At 37.6% G+C, this 16,995-nt stretch overlaps 2 protein-coding genes across 6 annotated transcripts; both read left to right on the top strand.

The window, feature by feature from the left end:
* Positions 1–484: 484 nt before the first annotated feature.
* Positions 485–6,312, top strand: ccdc126 (coiled-coil domain containing 126). 3 transcript variants are annotated; one of them, XM_037795481.1, is made up of 3 exons: positions 485–825; positions 3,443–4,146; positions 4,290–6,312. In XM_037795481.1, the coding sequence occupies exons 2-3, from the start codon at positions 3,909–3,911 to the stop codon at positions 4,538–4,540; spliced, it is 489 nt and encodes a 162-aa protein (XP_037651409.1). In that variant the 5' UTR covers positions 485–825; positions 3,443–3,908; the 3' UTR covers positions 4,541–6,312. The 3 variants fall into 3 exon arrangements, with proteins under 3 accessions (XP_037651409.1, XP_037651408.1, XP_037651407.1); XM_037795480.1 differs by having other exon boundaries at positions 485–850; positions 3,448–4,146; XM_037795479.1 differs by having other exon boundaries at positions 485–850.
* Positions 6,313–8,141: 1,829 nt separating this feature from the next.
* Positions 8,142–16,688, top strand: tra2a (transformer 2 alpha homolog). 3 transcript variants are annotated; one of them, XM_037795172.1, is made up of 9 exons: positions 8,142–8,328; positions 11,098–11,231; positions 11,982–12,153; positions 13,520–13,576; positions 14,427–14,615; positions 15,187–15,302; positions 15,559–15,732; positions 15,816–15,886; positions 16,034–16,688. In XM_037795172.1, the coding sequence occupies exons 1-9, from the start codon at positions 8,293–8,295 to the stop codon at positions 16,042–16,044; spliced, it is 960 nt and encodes a 319-aa protein (XP_037651100.1). In that variant the 5' UTR covers positions 8,142–8,292; the 3' UTR covers positions 16,045–16,688. The 3 variants fall into 3 exon arrangements, with proteins under 3 accessions (XP_037651100.1, XP_037651101.1, XP_037651099.1); XM_037795173.1 differs by having other exon boundaries at positions 13,517–13,576; positions 15,559–15,726; XM_037795171.1 differs by having other exon boundaries at positions 8,143–8,328; positions 13,517–13,576.
* The last annotated feature ends 307 nt before the right edge of the window (positions 16,689–16,995 follow it).

Genomic DNA, 16,995 nt, shown 5'->3' with positions numbered 1-16,995 from the left:
AACCTGCTTTTATCCCTTGTGTTGTTTTTGTTTTGTTTTGGTTTGTTTTGTTTTGTTTTGTTTTGTTTTGTTTTGGTTTGGTTTGTTTTGTTTTGTTTTGTTTTGTTTTGTTTTTGTAATTTGTTATTTGTCTTTCTCTGTATAATAATATATTTTGGTCTTTTTTATATATGTCCCTGCACATGTCTTCACTTGTTTTGTAATCATTTTATAACACAATAAAAAAAAAAAACATTAGCAGCCATATAACGTTAGGTCAGCTAACAGCCTGAACCCTTTCCACAAACTATCTCATGTATATTTAGCGTTAGCGCTATATGAACGGGTCTATTGTAATAATTAAAACGGATTAACTGCAGTGTAACGTTTTACCTGCACTTATTAAACCAAGTACTACTAATAGTACTACTTATAATGTTTTCTTTCGTCTTGTGTTACGTTGAATCGAGAGTGAGAGAGAGAACGAGCAGTATGACTACATTTCCCATAATGCCGTAGTGATGACGCACGCAGTAGACGTTCAGGGGGCACCATGACAGTCTGCACAGTTGCATGCTCGGATTTCTAGCTAACGTTACCTACTTTTTGCTTTGCTAGGAACCTCATCGTTTTCGTGGATTGAAGAAGCCGAAATGACTGTCAGAGTGAACTGGCACCTCAACATGAAGCTCGGCAGCTAAAGAGTTATTTTGTGCAGCGACAGCAACGACAGACACACAGGGTTGTTGTCCAAACAACAAGCATCATTCAGTGTCAGCCAGAGGTAGCAGCTGGAGCTCGTTCCTGCTGATCTGGAGCCTGTTCATTCCTGCTTTAAACCTCAAGGTAGCTTCTCAAACAACACACTGAGGTAAAGTATCGGCTTTTTTGATGGGATTTGCTACATTTGCAAACAATATTCAGCCTTTTTGGCTTATATTTAGCCTTTTTGTGACCTAACATGTGCTATAACATGACATGTTAGTGGAGTTGGAAATAGCTTCACATGAGCTCGAGCCTACAAATCTATTTTAGGTGAACAATTCTTGAAAACTATCAGAAAGTAGTGCTTATTTCATGTGTCAGAGTATCGGTTAGTTTACTTTGCATGTAGCTAGATGTGTAACTTGTTATTTTGCAATCATAATAACAAGTTTAGCAAGTGTTTGCCATTAAGGTGTAAACCTGTGTTTTATCACTGGGACTGTGTATTTAAGATTCAAGATTCAAGGTGTTTATTGTCACGCCGGTTATACAGGTACAAATGCTTTTTGCTGGGAAGCTCCATTAAAATAATAAGTTAAATTAAAATTATAAAAGGAAATACTTTGTACAAGGGCATATTAAGAACATATGCATTAAGAACATATACAGTATAAGATATATATTTTGTGTGAGAAGGTGTCCAAGTTAGGTCAAAGTTCCAGTGTCATATCATGCACAGTATCTTCTTATCGTTAACCTCCTCCACCCTATCATTATTGACATTTTAGTTTAACTACTCTACAGGTGTGATTAAGTCTATTTCCCCAGCATGCCCTCCAGCTGTTGAAACACACGTGACAGCTGTTGGTGGTCAATATTTAACCTCTAGATTAGATATTTTAACTGACACTGAACTGTGTGCCTTATCATTGTCAATCCTCCCATTAGGTACACTATATCTAAACAGTTAACCCTAAACAAGTGGAACATTCATTGTGGTCTAAATGGTGTGCCTTTCCATGGAACAATAACCATGCCTGGTGAATAGCCTTGACAGGACAGTAAAGATGGGACAGTGTCTGAATACCAAAACTCTTCTGTTTATTGTGTCAACCTTTGGATTAAGCAAAATGGATGTAATCTGCCCCCTGACATATGGAAGGCACAGAAAATCATCCTAAAGGCTTATTTGCTCTGCATGGGGCTGGAAAAGCTCACCCATATCTGTTAACAAAGCAACTTCCACAAAAAGACAAATCCATCCTGAAATATTATCTGTACTTGATTGTGCACAATGTCCCTGTGTATCATGCATTGTGTATATTTTGTTTGGTTCCTTTTAAATGTACAGTACTTTGGCGAACGGTTAGAATTGAAGTTAATGTGACTTGTTATTATCTTATTATGAACTAAATGATTGCATTTCCTGCAGAAAATGTGTGTGAATGCTGACAGCTGAAATGAATTGCAAAGCATTGCTGGAAATACAGAAATCTTAAAACACAAATCTGGAATAGATTTCTAGAAAGTAGAATAAACCTTTAAAAAGAAGTCATTAGACAGAAAGTATTTGGGTGGAATAAACCTTTTAAAACTATAAGTCATTGGACAGAAAGTAGTATGTGGCATTATTTCTGCTGCTGTACAGCATTCACACTAAAGCTTTCACGCTAACTAGGATGAAACCAGATTGTGATGCTACAACATTGCCCAGCTGCTTATTGAGACTAGAAACTAAAAGGTGCAACACCTAACGTGGGTGGCAGAGCTTTCTCCCTATGTCATTTGCATATGTGTTAGCCACAATGGGTTTTGCTTCATGATCAGTTTCAACTGAAACTTTCGAGTCTTTACGCCTTGCTCTCTAGTTCTTGCCTGCTGACACACAGTACCATCCAGGTCATAGGAAGGACATGATTGTGTGTGTGGATAGAGACTGGGAAGCATCGCTAAACGTATTCTGTTACATTTCTTTTCATAATTTATTCCCTCAGTCACTGTCCCATCTCTGAACTCAATAGGAGGTGACACTCCCAGACCCAAGAGAGAGAGAGAGAGCGTGGAGAATGAACTCGGTGATAAAGCTGTGAGAACTGAGAAATGATCACCTAATTTCCTCTGCATGTGCACCGTGCACTCACAGGCTATTTGTCAGTGAAATAACCATTGTGGAGGTGGGATTAGAGAGAATGAATGCCCTCTCTGGCCTCCGTCTGTTGCTGTGTCTCCTATCTGGAGCTGTAAAATGGGTCCCATGAAATCTAAACTGCTAATCAGGTTTCTGGGCTCAGAGGGCTGAAAACCAGTTGTCAATGAGTGGATTATTGTGCACCCTGACCCAAAGCAGCAGCAGCAAAGAAATCTGTCGTTAATAATAGATAAATAGTTTAGGAAGCCAACCCGATGTAGCCACCAGCTCCTTGCCAATAATGATGAGGTGGATTTTGTTCCTCGTCCAGCACATGCAGTGGTGTAAAGTGTGTCTGTTGGAAAATCTTAGTGCATTTATCCACCCAGAAATTCTCTCAAAAACCACAATGCTCAACTGGGCTTTGAAGAAGCTACACAAGGGCTAGAGTAGAATGAGTTTCTTTTCCCGATTCATGGCAATGCAGCATTGCCCAATGAAAATACACAAAAAAGTAGATTAGATCTCTGTTTAATTAATCTCTAAAAGATAACAATAGCACATGTCTCTCTGTGTTTCTTTCCTTTTGTTAATTATATCTTTCCTGTTTATCTTTGTATTCTTCTCCAGCACAGTCAACAATGCCTGCGGACCCCCTGCCTGAACGTCCATTCTGCGTTGGTGATTTGGTGTTAGACATCTTGCAACCAAAGCACCTTTCCAAAATCCCCTGACTGCCGGTATCTGTGGGTGTCGGCTTCCTTCTAGTTCCATTTCCTGTTGCTCAACACGTTCTCATCTCCTCTTAAGAGGGGCAGGATGCCTTTAGTGTTTAGAGAAACATCTTCGGCTGTATAATGCAAGCACAAGTCCTGCTGGAGTTTACTTGAGCGAGGCGCTGAACCAGCTCTAGGAATGATTTGCAGTGGACTTTGACCTCTCTGTATATACTGATAGTGGAAAAGAGAATCTCCCTGCAGGAATCAAGTAATTATCACTCAGTTTATCAATTTATTGGTATATCCACACCCAAGAAAAGAAATTCAGCCTCAGAACGGGCCTCTGCAGCTCCCCTCCTCTTCGCCACCCCAGTACCATGCTGGGTACACTCCTGCGGAGGAACATGTCCCAGAAGCTGAGTGTGCTGCTGCTGGTATTCGGCCTGGCGTGGGGACTCATGCTGCTGCGCTACACCGTGCAGCAGCCTCGCCATCAGAGCAGCGCCGAGCTACGCGAGCAGATCCTGGAGCTCAGCCGGCGATATGTCAAGGTCCTGACAGAGGAGAACCAGAACGCACCAGGTGGGCCGCAGGGAACCTCCATGGCTGGTTATGGTAAGAATATGCGGTTTACTGCTCTCTTTACTGCACATGAAATGACTTGCTTACTCCTGTATGAATATTGTGTTTCTTAGTTGTGAAAGAACATTTATGTATTTCCTTCCTTGTGTTTTCCTCCATCTCTTCCCCTCTCACAGCTGATCTGAAGAGGACGATCGCTGTGCTATTGGACGACATCCTGACACGGCTGGTCAAACTGGAGGGGAAAATCGAGTTGGCAGTCAATGCCTCCTCCACCAACGCCTCCCACACAGCAGGGGGCGTCCTCGCTTCCGCTCCCGCCGCCCTACAGAAAGCCTCAAAGCAGGAGACACCTGGCAGCCACCCAGGCCCGTCACGCCTCCACCCACACATCCCGAATAGGCCACGGCCACATCAAGGAGCATAGTCTTGATAGATGTATTGATTTTTCTTAATTTTAGCACATCACACTTTTCCAGCGTTTATCCCTGATGTGACAACATCAGATGAATGAAAAGCAATAGGGAGACACATGGACATCCAGAAACTTTAAATTTGGGATGCTTCTCAGAAATGTTCACTCAGAGGGAAGAAGAAGGACTTCTTCTTTATGCTCTGTCCTATCATATGCTGATATTTATTTATTTTTTACCCAAAACTATCCAGCACATTTTTTATATATATTTGCATTGCTGATTTTATTTGGCTTAGATTTTAGCATTTTTTTTATAATGCCATATTTGAATCTTATGACTGTTTAAGCAAATGCAGAGAGGTATAACTACTCTTGGAACTGAACCAGATTCTCATACGCTTTACGATAAAAATGGCTTGAAATGCGCCCCTATCTACATTGTAAACTATTTTACAATACTGCTTCAATATATCAAAATGCTGAACTAAACAGTACACTCATGAGAGGTTAGGAATAGCTGTCAGTTTTTAGCTGGTGCAGTTGCTAATTACTGTAAGAAGAAGATTCTACTTTTAGCTTACACATAGGATAATTAAACTATATAGTTCGCCTGTAAGAGATAATCCAAAGAATGTTATTTGCACTCCATCTGCAGGCGGTATAATTGTGCATTTACAACTACTGCAAGGCAGTTTGAGGTTTATGCAGAATATGATGGGATGATGCCTATTTGCCACTGTAAACATGAGCGTGTGTGTGTGTGCTTTGTCTCAGTTTAAATCCAATGGTTCCCTTGCCCAGTGTTGAGAAATGTTTTTAGGTGTGTAGCAGATTGAATGTACTGTGTAGTCAGTCTTAAGCCCTTTAGTGCTGTTAAGGTGACTGACCTAATGCTGACATATGTTCAGGGTTCATGTTGCACTGTGACTCTATAGAGATTTTCTAAAAATACTGGGCTCATCCAAGTTTGACTCTAGGGATATTACAGGAGGGTTTACGTCAGGCGCTGGAATATTCCTTCTTCCAGCCTTTCTGCTGGTTCTGAGTATGGTTTCTATAATACTGAGAAACTCTGGCACCCGCCCAGAGGAAGAAAATCTTTAATTAGCACATCATGATGCTCATTATCACTTTCTACGGCAAGAAAGACGAGCAACACTTTTATCAATACTACACGGGGATCGTTTGAGACAAAGTCAATGTGGGTGCATACTAAAAATATGAGGGGAAAAATGCTTCATAATGTTGTCTACACATTACGTGAAGGCCTCTAGACTGAATTATCAAACCGTGGTTTGACTGTGTCTACATTCAGTAATGCCATAAATGTACTTTTCTTCATAACGCTAAAGTAGAAAAGATGGTGAGCCAGTCAGCTGCTGTGAGATAGCTTTACTAATAAACTGACCTTATGGAAAAAATAATCTCCCCTCATTTAAATCCATTTTATTGCTATATTTTAAACTTGATACCTAGTGTCATTCAAGAGATCATGTACCTCACAAGACAATGAATCCAGATTTATTTGCCTCTGTCCAAATGTTCAGCCGGTAGTTCTCAAAGAGAGCAACCGCCATGAGGGTTGTGTATGTATGTGTAAGTGAATGTACAAAGACTTTTTGGTTCATTGAGTTTTATTGACCACATTGCAAATCCCTGCGGGGGATGTGTTATAACCACCCAAATCATGTCTTACCATGGTAAAAAAAGTAACACCTCCTAAAGTACAATTTTGAGGCACTTATTAGGGCTGTCAATCGAATAAAATATTTAATCGCGATTAATCACAAATGAATCGCACATTTGTTATCTGTCCAAAATGTACCTTAAAGGGAGATCTGCCAAGTATTTAATACTCTTATCAACGTGGGAATGGGCAAATATGCATGATTCATTCAAATGTATGTATATATTTATTATTGGAAATCAATTAACAACATAAAACAATAACAAATATTGTCCAGAAACCCTCACAGGTACTGCATTTAGCATAGTCATATGCTCAAATCATTACATGCAAACTCAAGCCCAACAGGCAACAACATCTGTCAGTGTGCTGGCTTCACTATGACTTGCCCCAAACTGCCTGTGATTATCATAAAGTGGGCATGTCTGTACTTCTTTAGGTTCTTCTAGTTTCATATGATGCAAATCTTTACTCAAGCTTTAAAACTGAGCCCGCTGCAACTTAAAAATCACAAGTTGCGTTAATGCGTTAAAGAAATTAGTGATGTTAAAAAGGAATTTGCGTTAACACGACCTAGCACTTATACTTAACAGACTTTTATGCTATTTTGTACTCCTACTCCACACTACATTTACTTGTCAGCTGTCAAGTAAAGTAGGCTAACTAGTTACTTTGCAGATAAGGATTCTTATATATAAGAAAATGGTAATTTTATAAAATAGCTTGACAACTATAGCATTGAATGGTAGCATAATACGTTTATTTGTTTTATTTGTTTTTTTAATTTGTTTTGCACAATTTAAGACTATACAACATAACAAAGAAAATAAATGAATAATATACAGTGCAGGAAGAGGCAAAAAACCCACTGGGCGTATCTGAAGCCTCCACCTAGAGACAAGATTAATATAAAGAAATAATATGACTACATAATAGTGATAACAAACAATTAGGACAAGATATATATAATCATAACAAAACAGTAAATATATCATAAAAGACAAGTGTGTGTGTGTGTTGCGTGGAAGTGTATGGTTAGTGTTTGTGAGGAGGATATTGATTTAAATATCTATAAAGACTTCTGGGCAATTGTAACCAAACAACATTGTGAGTGGGAAAAAATAAAAAACATAAAAACAGATACATGGACAACATGGGGGGAAAAGCAATTACAAGACAGCAATTAAATGACCCTTTAAGCGACTTTTGAAACATCAGAATCAGAATCAGAATCAGAATTGTGTTTATTGCCAGGTGTAAGAGATTTACACTAGGAATTTGCTTTGGTTATGTTGGTGCAAGTCAAACAGTATAATAACAAAATAGATAAAAACGTTAGAATAAAATAGAATTAAAAAAATTGAAATTTTAAGAATATACAATATACAAAATAAGCTTTAAACAAAAATAAACATGATATATACAGATAGTGCAAATATTGCCGTAGTGCAAACAATCAGGTATCAGAGGGAGAGAGAGGGATACAGTAGGGGGTGTTATTTAGAGTGTATGAAAGAGGGGGAGAGCCAGTGTCGGCGGGGCAATAGTGTGTGTGTGTGTGACAGATGAATAGTTTTTTGATAGATGTGAAAAGCTACTCCATAATTTGGTTCCCCCTAAACCTTATTGAAAGTTGACCTCTACTAGTGAGGAATTTAGAAGAATGAAGATCTAGAGATTGACAGGTTGACCTGAGAATTTGCTTTAAAATACGTCTCAGGAATATACCCACCAGAAAGTATGTTATAAATAAAAACACATATTTGATAAATGTGTTTTACTTTTGATTTTCAGTGTAATGGAGTGATTTTTAATGCTGTGGTATTATTGCCATAGAAAAAGTTTTTTCAGTGTGTTCTTGTGAGACGTTCAAGTACCCTAACGGGGCGTGGGAGACGAAACGGGAAGTGACGTCAGATCCTGTAGCACATAAACACACCACCCACCTCACTCACACCGCCCGCCATCTTCTTCTAGCTAACAACCGGCCCAAAATAAAACATTGTGTTAAAACGCTCAGCGCAGCTCTATCGATAATACTCGGGTTGTTTTAGCTACCTTATAACGTTACTGAACAATGAGTGACATTGAGGATGGACACTATAAAGGCCGGGTAAGTAGTTAAAGCTACATTAGATGATGTGAACGATCTCCCTCTTCCTTCTCTAACGCTGCTCCTCCTCCTCCTCCTCCGTGTGGCTGTCTGTCGAGCAACCGACATTAACTAACTTAAAACAGCTAGCGAACCTAATATGTGTTGGTTAACGTTACCTGTGTGTTCTGGTTTAGCATCAAGTCAACAATGTTAGTGAAAGTAACCTAGTTTGATCAGTTTCTGTTAGTAAGAACCAAACATCCAGCAGCTTCCTCATAAGGGAGCTAGCACAGCATGCTAGGTATCAACGGTAGCTAGCATGCTATGCTAGATGTTAACGGTGGCTAACATGCTATGCTAGTTATTTATTAACCGGTTATTATTATTACCATTGTTATTAATATTATTATTATCATTATTATTACCATTAATATTATTATTATCATTATTATTATCACTATTATTATTATTATCAACATTATTATTACTATTATCATTATTATTATTATTACCATCATTATTATTTTTTATTATCATTATTATTATTATTAGTAGTAGTAGTATTACCATCATCATTATTATTATCAATATTATTATTATTATCAACATTATTATTACTATTATTATTATTACCATCATTATTATTTTTTTATTATCATTATTATTATTAGTAGTAGTAGTAGTATTACCATCATTATTATTATTATCAATATAATTATTACCATCATTATCATTACTATTATTATTATAATCATTATTATTATCATTGTTAGTAGTAGTAGTATTACCATCATTATTATTATTATTATCAATATTATCATTATCATCATTATTATTATCATTATCACTATTATTATTATCATTACCATTATTATCATTATTACTATTATTATTATCATTACCATTATTGTTTTTATCATTATTATTATCATTAATGTTTTTATCATTATTATTATTATCATTACCATTATTATCATCATTATTATTATCATTATTAGTAGTAGTAGTATTATCATCATTATTATTATTATCATTATCACTATTATTATTATCATTATTATTACCATTATTGTCATTATTATTATCATTAATGTTTTTATTATTATTATTATCATTATTATTATCATTATTAGAAGTAGTAGTATTACCATCATTATTATTATTATTATCAATATTATTATTATCAATATTATTATTACCATCATTATCAATATTATTATTATCATTATTATTATTATCATCGTTATTACTATTATTATTATCATTATTATTATTATCATCATTATTATTATCATTACCATTATTGTTTTTATCATTATTATTACCATTATTGTCATTATTATTATCATTATTGTTTTTATCATTATTATTACCATTATTGTCATTATTATTATCATTATTGTTTTTATCATTATTATTATCATTACCATTGTTGTTTTTATCTTTATTATTGTCATTAATGTTTTTATCATTATTATTATTATTACCATCATTATTATTATCATTATTATTATTATTAGTAGTAGTAGTAGTAGTATTATTAGTATTATATGATTTAGAGCGACAACATCTTGCTAGTTATTTAGCATGCTATGCTAGTTATCGTTAGCTTAAAAAACCCAGTGTGGTTAGATCTTTGTTTGCTAATTTTCTTATCTTTGCGTTGTGAGATTAATGTATTCCACCTGACTCATTTGTTTATAACATTAAGTACAAGCTATCTACGACGCTTGTGTATATATATATCTTCCTTTATGTGCGGATATTACAGCTGCAGCCATTATTGCACTTTGGCATCCAGAGTATTTGTTTGTCCTGATCCAGCATTCAGTTATATTAGAGGTAACTTTACTCCTAAGCATCTCTTCCTTCCCTGCTTTCAAGCTCTTATTTCGCAATTTGAAACCTTTGCTACCACATATTTATCTAAGCTCTTTACTTGTCACCATGTAGCTGTAACTTTTGCTCATTTACATAATTTCTGAAATATTAAAATTTAATGTAGAAGCAATGTAATCTGTACTGCATTCAGTGTTCCTTTTTCATTTCGAAAACCTATGATCTTAATTTTATTGAATGTTCTTTTTTCATTAAGGTTATTGATCGTGAAGGATTTGAAGAGTTTTATCCAAGAATGATGAAGAACATTTTCAAGATAAAAGAAGGCTAATGAAAACATGTTACAGAGCAGAACATAGAAGTGGAAAGGGAGGAAATGTGACGGAAGAAATGGTTTCAGATAGAAGCGCTTGCAGTGTAATGGCTAAAATGAAACTGGTTTCAGTTTGGGTGAAGAGAGGAAAAACAGACCTGGAATCAGAAAATGAGAAAACTGAAAAAAGAAGAATGAAGAAGGATAGAAATCCTGAGAAAAGGGAGTAGCGTGTAAAGAATCTGGAAGAATGAATGTGTCCCTAGGTTAAGTAAATATACTGTTTGTGTCACAAATGTCTTTTCTTTACCATGCTCCCTTTACATAACATGAACATGCATGTTTTATTTTTCCCTTGATGGCCCAGGTGGACATGGAAATAGACCTGTCATGTAGATTTGATATATATGGTTAATAATAGGCCACATTGTAAACCAAAGATTTATTTATTGGAATTATAAGATTACTAACCCTTTCCTCCACAGTACATAAGCTGTACATTTTAGACAGGTGTATTGTATGTGTCCAACATACTCTACCACATCTCACTACTTTTGTTTTTGATTGTTTTTCTGTGTAAAGAAATACACGTATTTGTCCATGAGTAAGTTGTTAACATGCTGCTGTGGTAATAGGGGTCACGCTCCCCATCTAAATCGGATCGGGGGAGTCCAGCTCGGGTCAAGTCGGAGAGCAGGTCCGGCTCCGCGAGCCCAGCCCGGGCCGCCAAACGCTCTGAGTCCAGATCCCGCTCTCGGTCCAAATCTAGGTATGTTGTTGTCATTTTTCTGATAGCCATTGTGATACTGTGATCACATCATATTACAAAGCTCATTAGGGGCTGAAATATGTCACTCAGTTATGTGTGTGTAGGGATGCACCGATACCAGATCAAATATTGGGCCGATACTGACTCAAATAGCTGGATCGGTGACAATTGAGCCGATCTATTAAATTCAATTCTATGTTTATATACTATATAAATTGTATACTGAAATTTTAATTCCTGTTTTAAGTTTTGGCCAATTTGCTGCTAGGTTAAAAGGGTTAAAACTTGAATTGAAATTCCTGTTAATTTTGAAGATTTATTTATATTTATATTATTATATTATTATATTTGTATATCTATGTATTTATTTGTTACATTTTGTTGTACAAAGTTAGGAAAGCAATGTTTAAATAAATCAAGCCTGATGTTGCCTTACACATAACAGGATGATCTCAGTCACTTCCACACAGTGAGGCATACAGCTTATTAATAAAACACTGGTATCGGATCAGTACTCTGCACCAAAGCCCAGGTATCGGGACTGAAAAAGTCAGATCGGTGCATCCCTGGTTGTGTGCCATTAAATTCTATGCAATTTTGGGTCATTTTTGCCCCCAATGTTTGAAATTTGGAGACATTCACAATCACAATTTTTGCCCCCCCTTGATTGTGTTTCATTGTGCAAATACCTTTAATTTGGGTACAATATTTCTGACACTAGTTTCTCTTCCTCTGCCGCATTCTTTTCAGGTCTCGTTCTAGGCGGCGCTCAAACCGCCGCTATAGCCGCTCACGCTCTCGGTCCTATTCCCACCGGAGGAAGTCCCGCTCTCGTTCCTACAGTCCCGAGTACCGCCGCAAGAAGAGCCCGAGCACTTCGCCTATGTCGAGCCGGCGCCGTCACAGTCACACTGGCAGCAGAGTGAGTATGATGAGATCTGAAGAAAGTACAGTAGGCTATAGAAAGAGAACCAAAGAATGCTGTGTGTATTCTCACACACATTTAGGTGTTAGGTGTTAGTACTGACATTTTGAACATATTCAGATTTTTCGGGAGATTAGCTTATTGCACATTTTAGCCCGTAATAATTGAAGACATGAGCATATACTGTATGACCTGTTACGTAATAGAGTGAATACTAAAAAAACTGTACCTGTAGGTCAATAAAAATATTTAAGTGAATTTCACACCAGGCTTATCTCCTCAAATTTGTGTTTTCCATTTTAGTATTTCATTATTTAAATACTTTATTTTTGTTTAGATAAATCACAGTGATTATAGCAAGCAAAACTACTTAAATTTAAACTCAATGTGTTTAAATCTTTTTCAATATGGCAACTTACGGCCCGCTAAGTCTTCCCATCCGACCCGCAGATTATTAATAAATTCAACGTGACCGCTGCAGGTGCAGCCTGTTGAGCGCTCAGGATAGTCTGTTTGTTTGCTGCTCGCACGCGCATAACAGAAAGCGCAAGTTTTACCTGGAAAGTTCTTGTCTATCTACTGTGGAATGCTAGTCGGACTGGTTAGACTGGGTTAATGAAGCTCAACTGACTGATTTGTGTCAAACTGTATGCCGACATTGTTCAGCTGATTAGGGGAACGAAACAAAAACAGACCGGAAGGGGTGTCCGTCTCTCCACAGCGTTGAAGCAGCCTCCCACTGCGGATTCAGAGCGGGCCAAAGTAATATCTAATGCTATAAGAGTGTTTTTTAGATAATATTGAATTAAAACTTGTGGTCAAAGCGCTTTAGCCCTGCTAAAATGTGCATTTTAGTCAATCTGTTGTGCCTGCCCTGTATAAACGAGTGCAAGTTGCCATTCAGGAATTACAGGACTGCATTCTGCACTTACGTTTACGTAATTACAGATTTTAGCCATCACTCCTCAGTGACCTGCCTCCTTGGCAAGAGGTCTGAAAGCATTTTCCAGTCATCATTACGGATTCCCAATGTTTTTAGGAGTCTGTTCACACTGATATGGGCTAATAAAAATAACATCAATTTGTAAGAAAGTGACAATATTAACAATGGCCTTAATTGGGGCTGGGCAATATGGCCAAAATCATTTAGGAATGTAGTTGCTGACCCCTGCCATATGGCTTTGAGTTGAATTATTAAACATATTTACAAGGATTATGATTTAAGTAAAAGTTTAAAGTCAAGAGCAAGTGAATTTCTCATTCTTTTATTTTTGCGGAAGTGTATTTTTTCAGAGGGTTGTGGTTAATGCTGTGGGAAACCACATATGTAGTAACCCCTTTCATTTCTTCATTATTTCAGCAGAGCCAAGACTTCACTAAAGAAGCACACGGTCACGGCGGAGGAGATGCTGATGTCAGGGTATGTGGACATTCTGACGTATTTTCATAATGTTTGTGTGTGGGTCAAAGGTTCTTCTCCCAGTGTACTACTGGATGAGGGATAAAGAGATAGAAATAACCTAGTGGAGACCAAATAGAACTTTGGTTTCATTTTCATTTTATTGCATCAGTATAGTATGTGGATGATTACTGATCCAGTTTTCATGTATTTTAGTTATAATGTGCTTTATGGGTATCATCATGACAATAACTAGCATTACATGAATGGATAAAGATATACTAAATATGTATTCTTCTTAAGTTAATGCATTCTTGTAACAATGTGACTGCTATTTTTGCAAGGAAGCCGTATAAGATTTGTTCGAACTGCTAAGGGAAAATGCAAGATCAAATATGGGACATCCTTTTGAAAGCTGTTTAAGGGTACAGCTGGAGATACTTGGAGGGAAAAGTTTTGGTACCCTGTTGTAAAAATGTACATAGATCCTTGCCTTTTTAGTTGTAACTCAATAACTGCCTTAGTTGTGAGCCAGAAGTCATAATGTAAGAGAAGTAGGTGGAGGATAACACCTCCTCCCTTAACAGTAACAGATCTGAAGTCGCCAATATAGAATTAAGGAGGTTTTTAAAAGGTCCTAATTAATTAATCCACGATATTCTCTTGGTGCAGTATCATTTTCTGTGCTTAAGTTTTGGAAAGATGAACCTCTACAGTCTGTGCCCAGTGCATCAAACATGTAAATGCTGCTGTGTGCATGAAGGAGCATGTTTTGCATACTAAATCCAGTAAATGGATTTTGTATGTAAATCACTGGGTAGATACGGTAAGCCAAACCATCAATTTTAACCCTCATGTTTGACCCTTCCAGGCGAACCCCGACCCCAGCACATGTCTGGGGGTGTTTGGCTTGAGCCTGTACACTACAGAGCGTGACCTGAGGGAGGTGTTTTCGCGCTACGGACCTCTGGCGGGGGTCAACGTGGTGTACGACCAGCGCACGGGTCGCTCCCGTGGTTTCTCCTTTGTTTACTTCGAGAGGATTGAGGATTCCAAAGAGGTATGGGAAACGTTTGTGGTTTTGTTTATTGGCTTGATCTAGATGCCTAATGATCTTCAGTCCTGTTTTCTGTCTTGTAATGTGGCTAATTACATTCATCTGGTGTTTTAAAGTGTAAAATCTTCCCTGATTTAAATGGCTTAAATGAAAACTGTAACGGATGTAGGTCCTGAGAACCAGAAGTGAAGAGTATTGACATCAAGTAAAGTCTAATCCGAGTATTGATTATTGCCTGTTGCCACCTTATTGATTAGTTTACTTAAAAACTGCGAGTTCTACATCCTTATATGGTCAACTATATTATTTGGGACATTCATGGTATTCATACAGGCTCAAAGGTCCTCCACTTCAGATAAAGCCTCTCATTTTGTAACGTAGATGTGATTACATAAGTAAGCCACTAGGTGTCTGCCTTGCCACAAATTCCCTCACCTTGCAGTCATGCCTCTCATAGCGAGAGGGTTACAGTATGTAATGTAAGTGGGCCTTTGTGAAACAAATGATTAGTACCAAAAACCCTTCCAATAGTCTGATGACATCTTTGTCTTCTCCTCCCTCTTGTTTTCCTCAGGCAATGGAGCGAGCCAATGGCATGGAGCTGGACGGGAGGCGCATCAGGGTGGACTATTCCATCACTAAACGTGCTCATACCCCCACACCAGGAATCTACATGGGAAGACCAACTCAGTAAGATCAACGCCGTTGTCAAGTCATACATGTCGGTTTCCTTAACATTAAGTGTGAGACTATTCACCACATGGTTGGAGTCCTTGAGAAGCATAAATGTACATTCGAGCCATCAGAAGCACTCATTTTTTTTATCTAACCGTGCATCTTTTCTTGAAACACATTTGTGATTTGTAACAATTTGTATCAGTTTCGACATGGTGTTGTGTTTCTCCTGAGATAAGACGTCATGGCCTTGATTTCCTTATTCCAACAGCAATGGTGGCGGTGGTGGTGGAGGAGGAGGAGGAGGAGGAGGCGGCGGCGGTGGTGGTGGTGGCGGCGGCGGCGGAGGTGGCGGAAGCAGCAGCAGGAGGGGAGGGAGAGACTCGCATTACGACCGTGGCTATGAGCGCTACGACAGATATGACGAGTATGACTATAGGTACAGGTGAGCAATAATTTGAGTACAAACTCAATGTTAACTTTGTTGCGTGGGAGTAAATGTATTAAATCGTCTTTGTCTCTTTGCAGTCGCCGGCGCTCTCCATCGCCCTACTACAGTCGATACAGGTCTCGCTCACGGTCTCGCTCCTACAGCCCACGTAAGTACAGTAGGAAGAGAAAGGCATACAATAGAAGGTTTGCCTAACTGCATCCAGACTGCACATTTAAACAGATGTATGTATCTTGATCACTGGTTGAAAGCAGATTGATAACTTGGACTAATATTTCCTATTTTCTTTTTGCAGGGCGATACTAAGTTTTCTTCTTTCAACGTTCAGCTTCCCTCCAATAATTGATGTGTGTGACTCATCAAGGTGTTTCTGAGGGGAACATTTTGAATTAGCATGTCTATATCAACAGAACTCTTACATTTGAGTTGGTTCTTGTTTACATGCAATAGGTGTCTTGATTTTTTAGACGTTTTTGATGCATCCATGTTGTGTGAGCAAAGAACTTCATCATTGTTACTCGCATCCTTCCTTCCCTCTTCATTTTCTGCAGCAAAGATACCTTTTTTTCCTGTTAAGCGATGGCTAAATGAGATTTATTGCACTGTTAACGTGGTCCTTGTCACGATGGGGGAAAGTAAATAATGGTGCCACTTAATTTTACAACCTGTGGGCTATTAATTAAATGTAACAATCCACTCTGTGTGTGTGTGTGTTCAGTAAAGATCACAGATTGATGTCAATGTTACCAAGAGCTAACTGAGTTTATTGGTAAGTAGCAGGTAAATCCTGCTGTTAAATGGAGTGACAGTGGTTCTCTGCTCACATTCATTTTTCTTTTTTCTTTTTTTAGTCAAGTCATCATTGAGTTTCTCTAGAGTTTTATCATGTCTTGCATTTTTTTTATTGTTGTTTCTTTGTATGGAAATACAAATATATGAAAACTCCAAAATTTGTAGTGTTTTTCTGACTTAATGTGCATGAAATTGAGCTGTTGTCGTACAGGTGGGAGTTGATGCTTTATGTTGAGTGGGTGAGGTGGGAAAAACTAGCTGTTTCACAGAACAACACCAGTGCCAATACGTTGAGTTTATGTTCACACAAATTTAAAGTAGCCACTCTTTAAAACCACAAAAAAGTTGAGTTTTCTCTCATTCAGGTGACACCACTGAAAACATGCAAAGAATGACTTTTACTAAGCTTTTATTGGGTGGATTTTATTACATAAGATACAAAGTTACATGTAAGAAAACAGACTA

This window comes from Sebastes umbrosus, chromosome 15 (assembly GCF_015220745.1).
Source record: "Sebastes umbrosus isolate fSebUmb1 chromosome 15, fSebUmb1.pri, whole genome shotgun sequence".
NCBI classification, from domain to species: domain Eukaryota; kingdom Metazoa; phylum Chordata; class Actinopteri; order Perciformes; family Sebastidae; genus Sebastes; species Sebastes umbrosus.
This window is presented reverse-complemented; position numbering and strand designations above follow the sequence as displayed.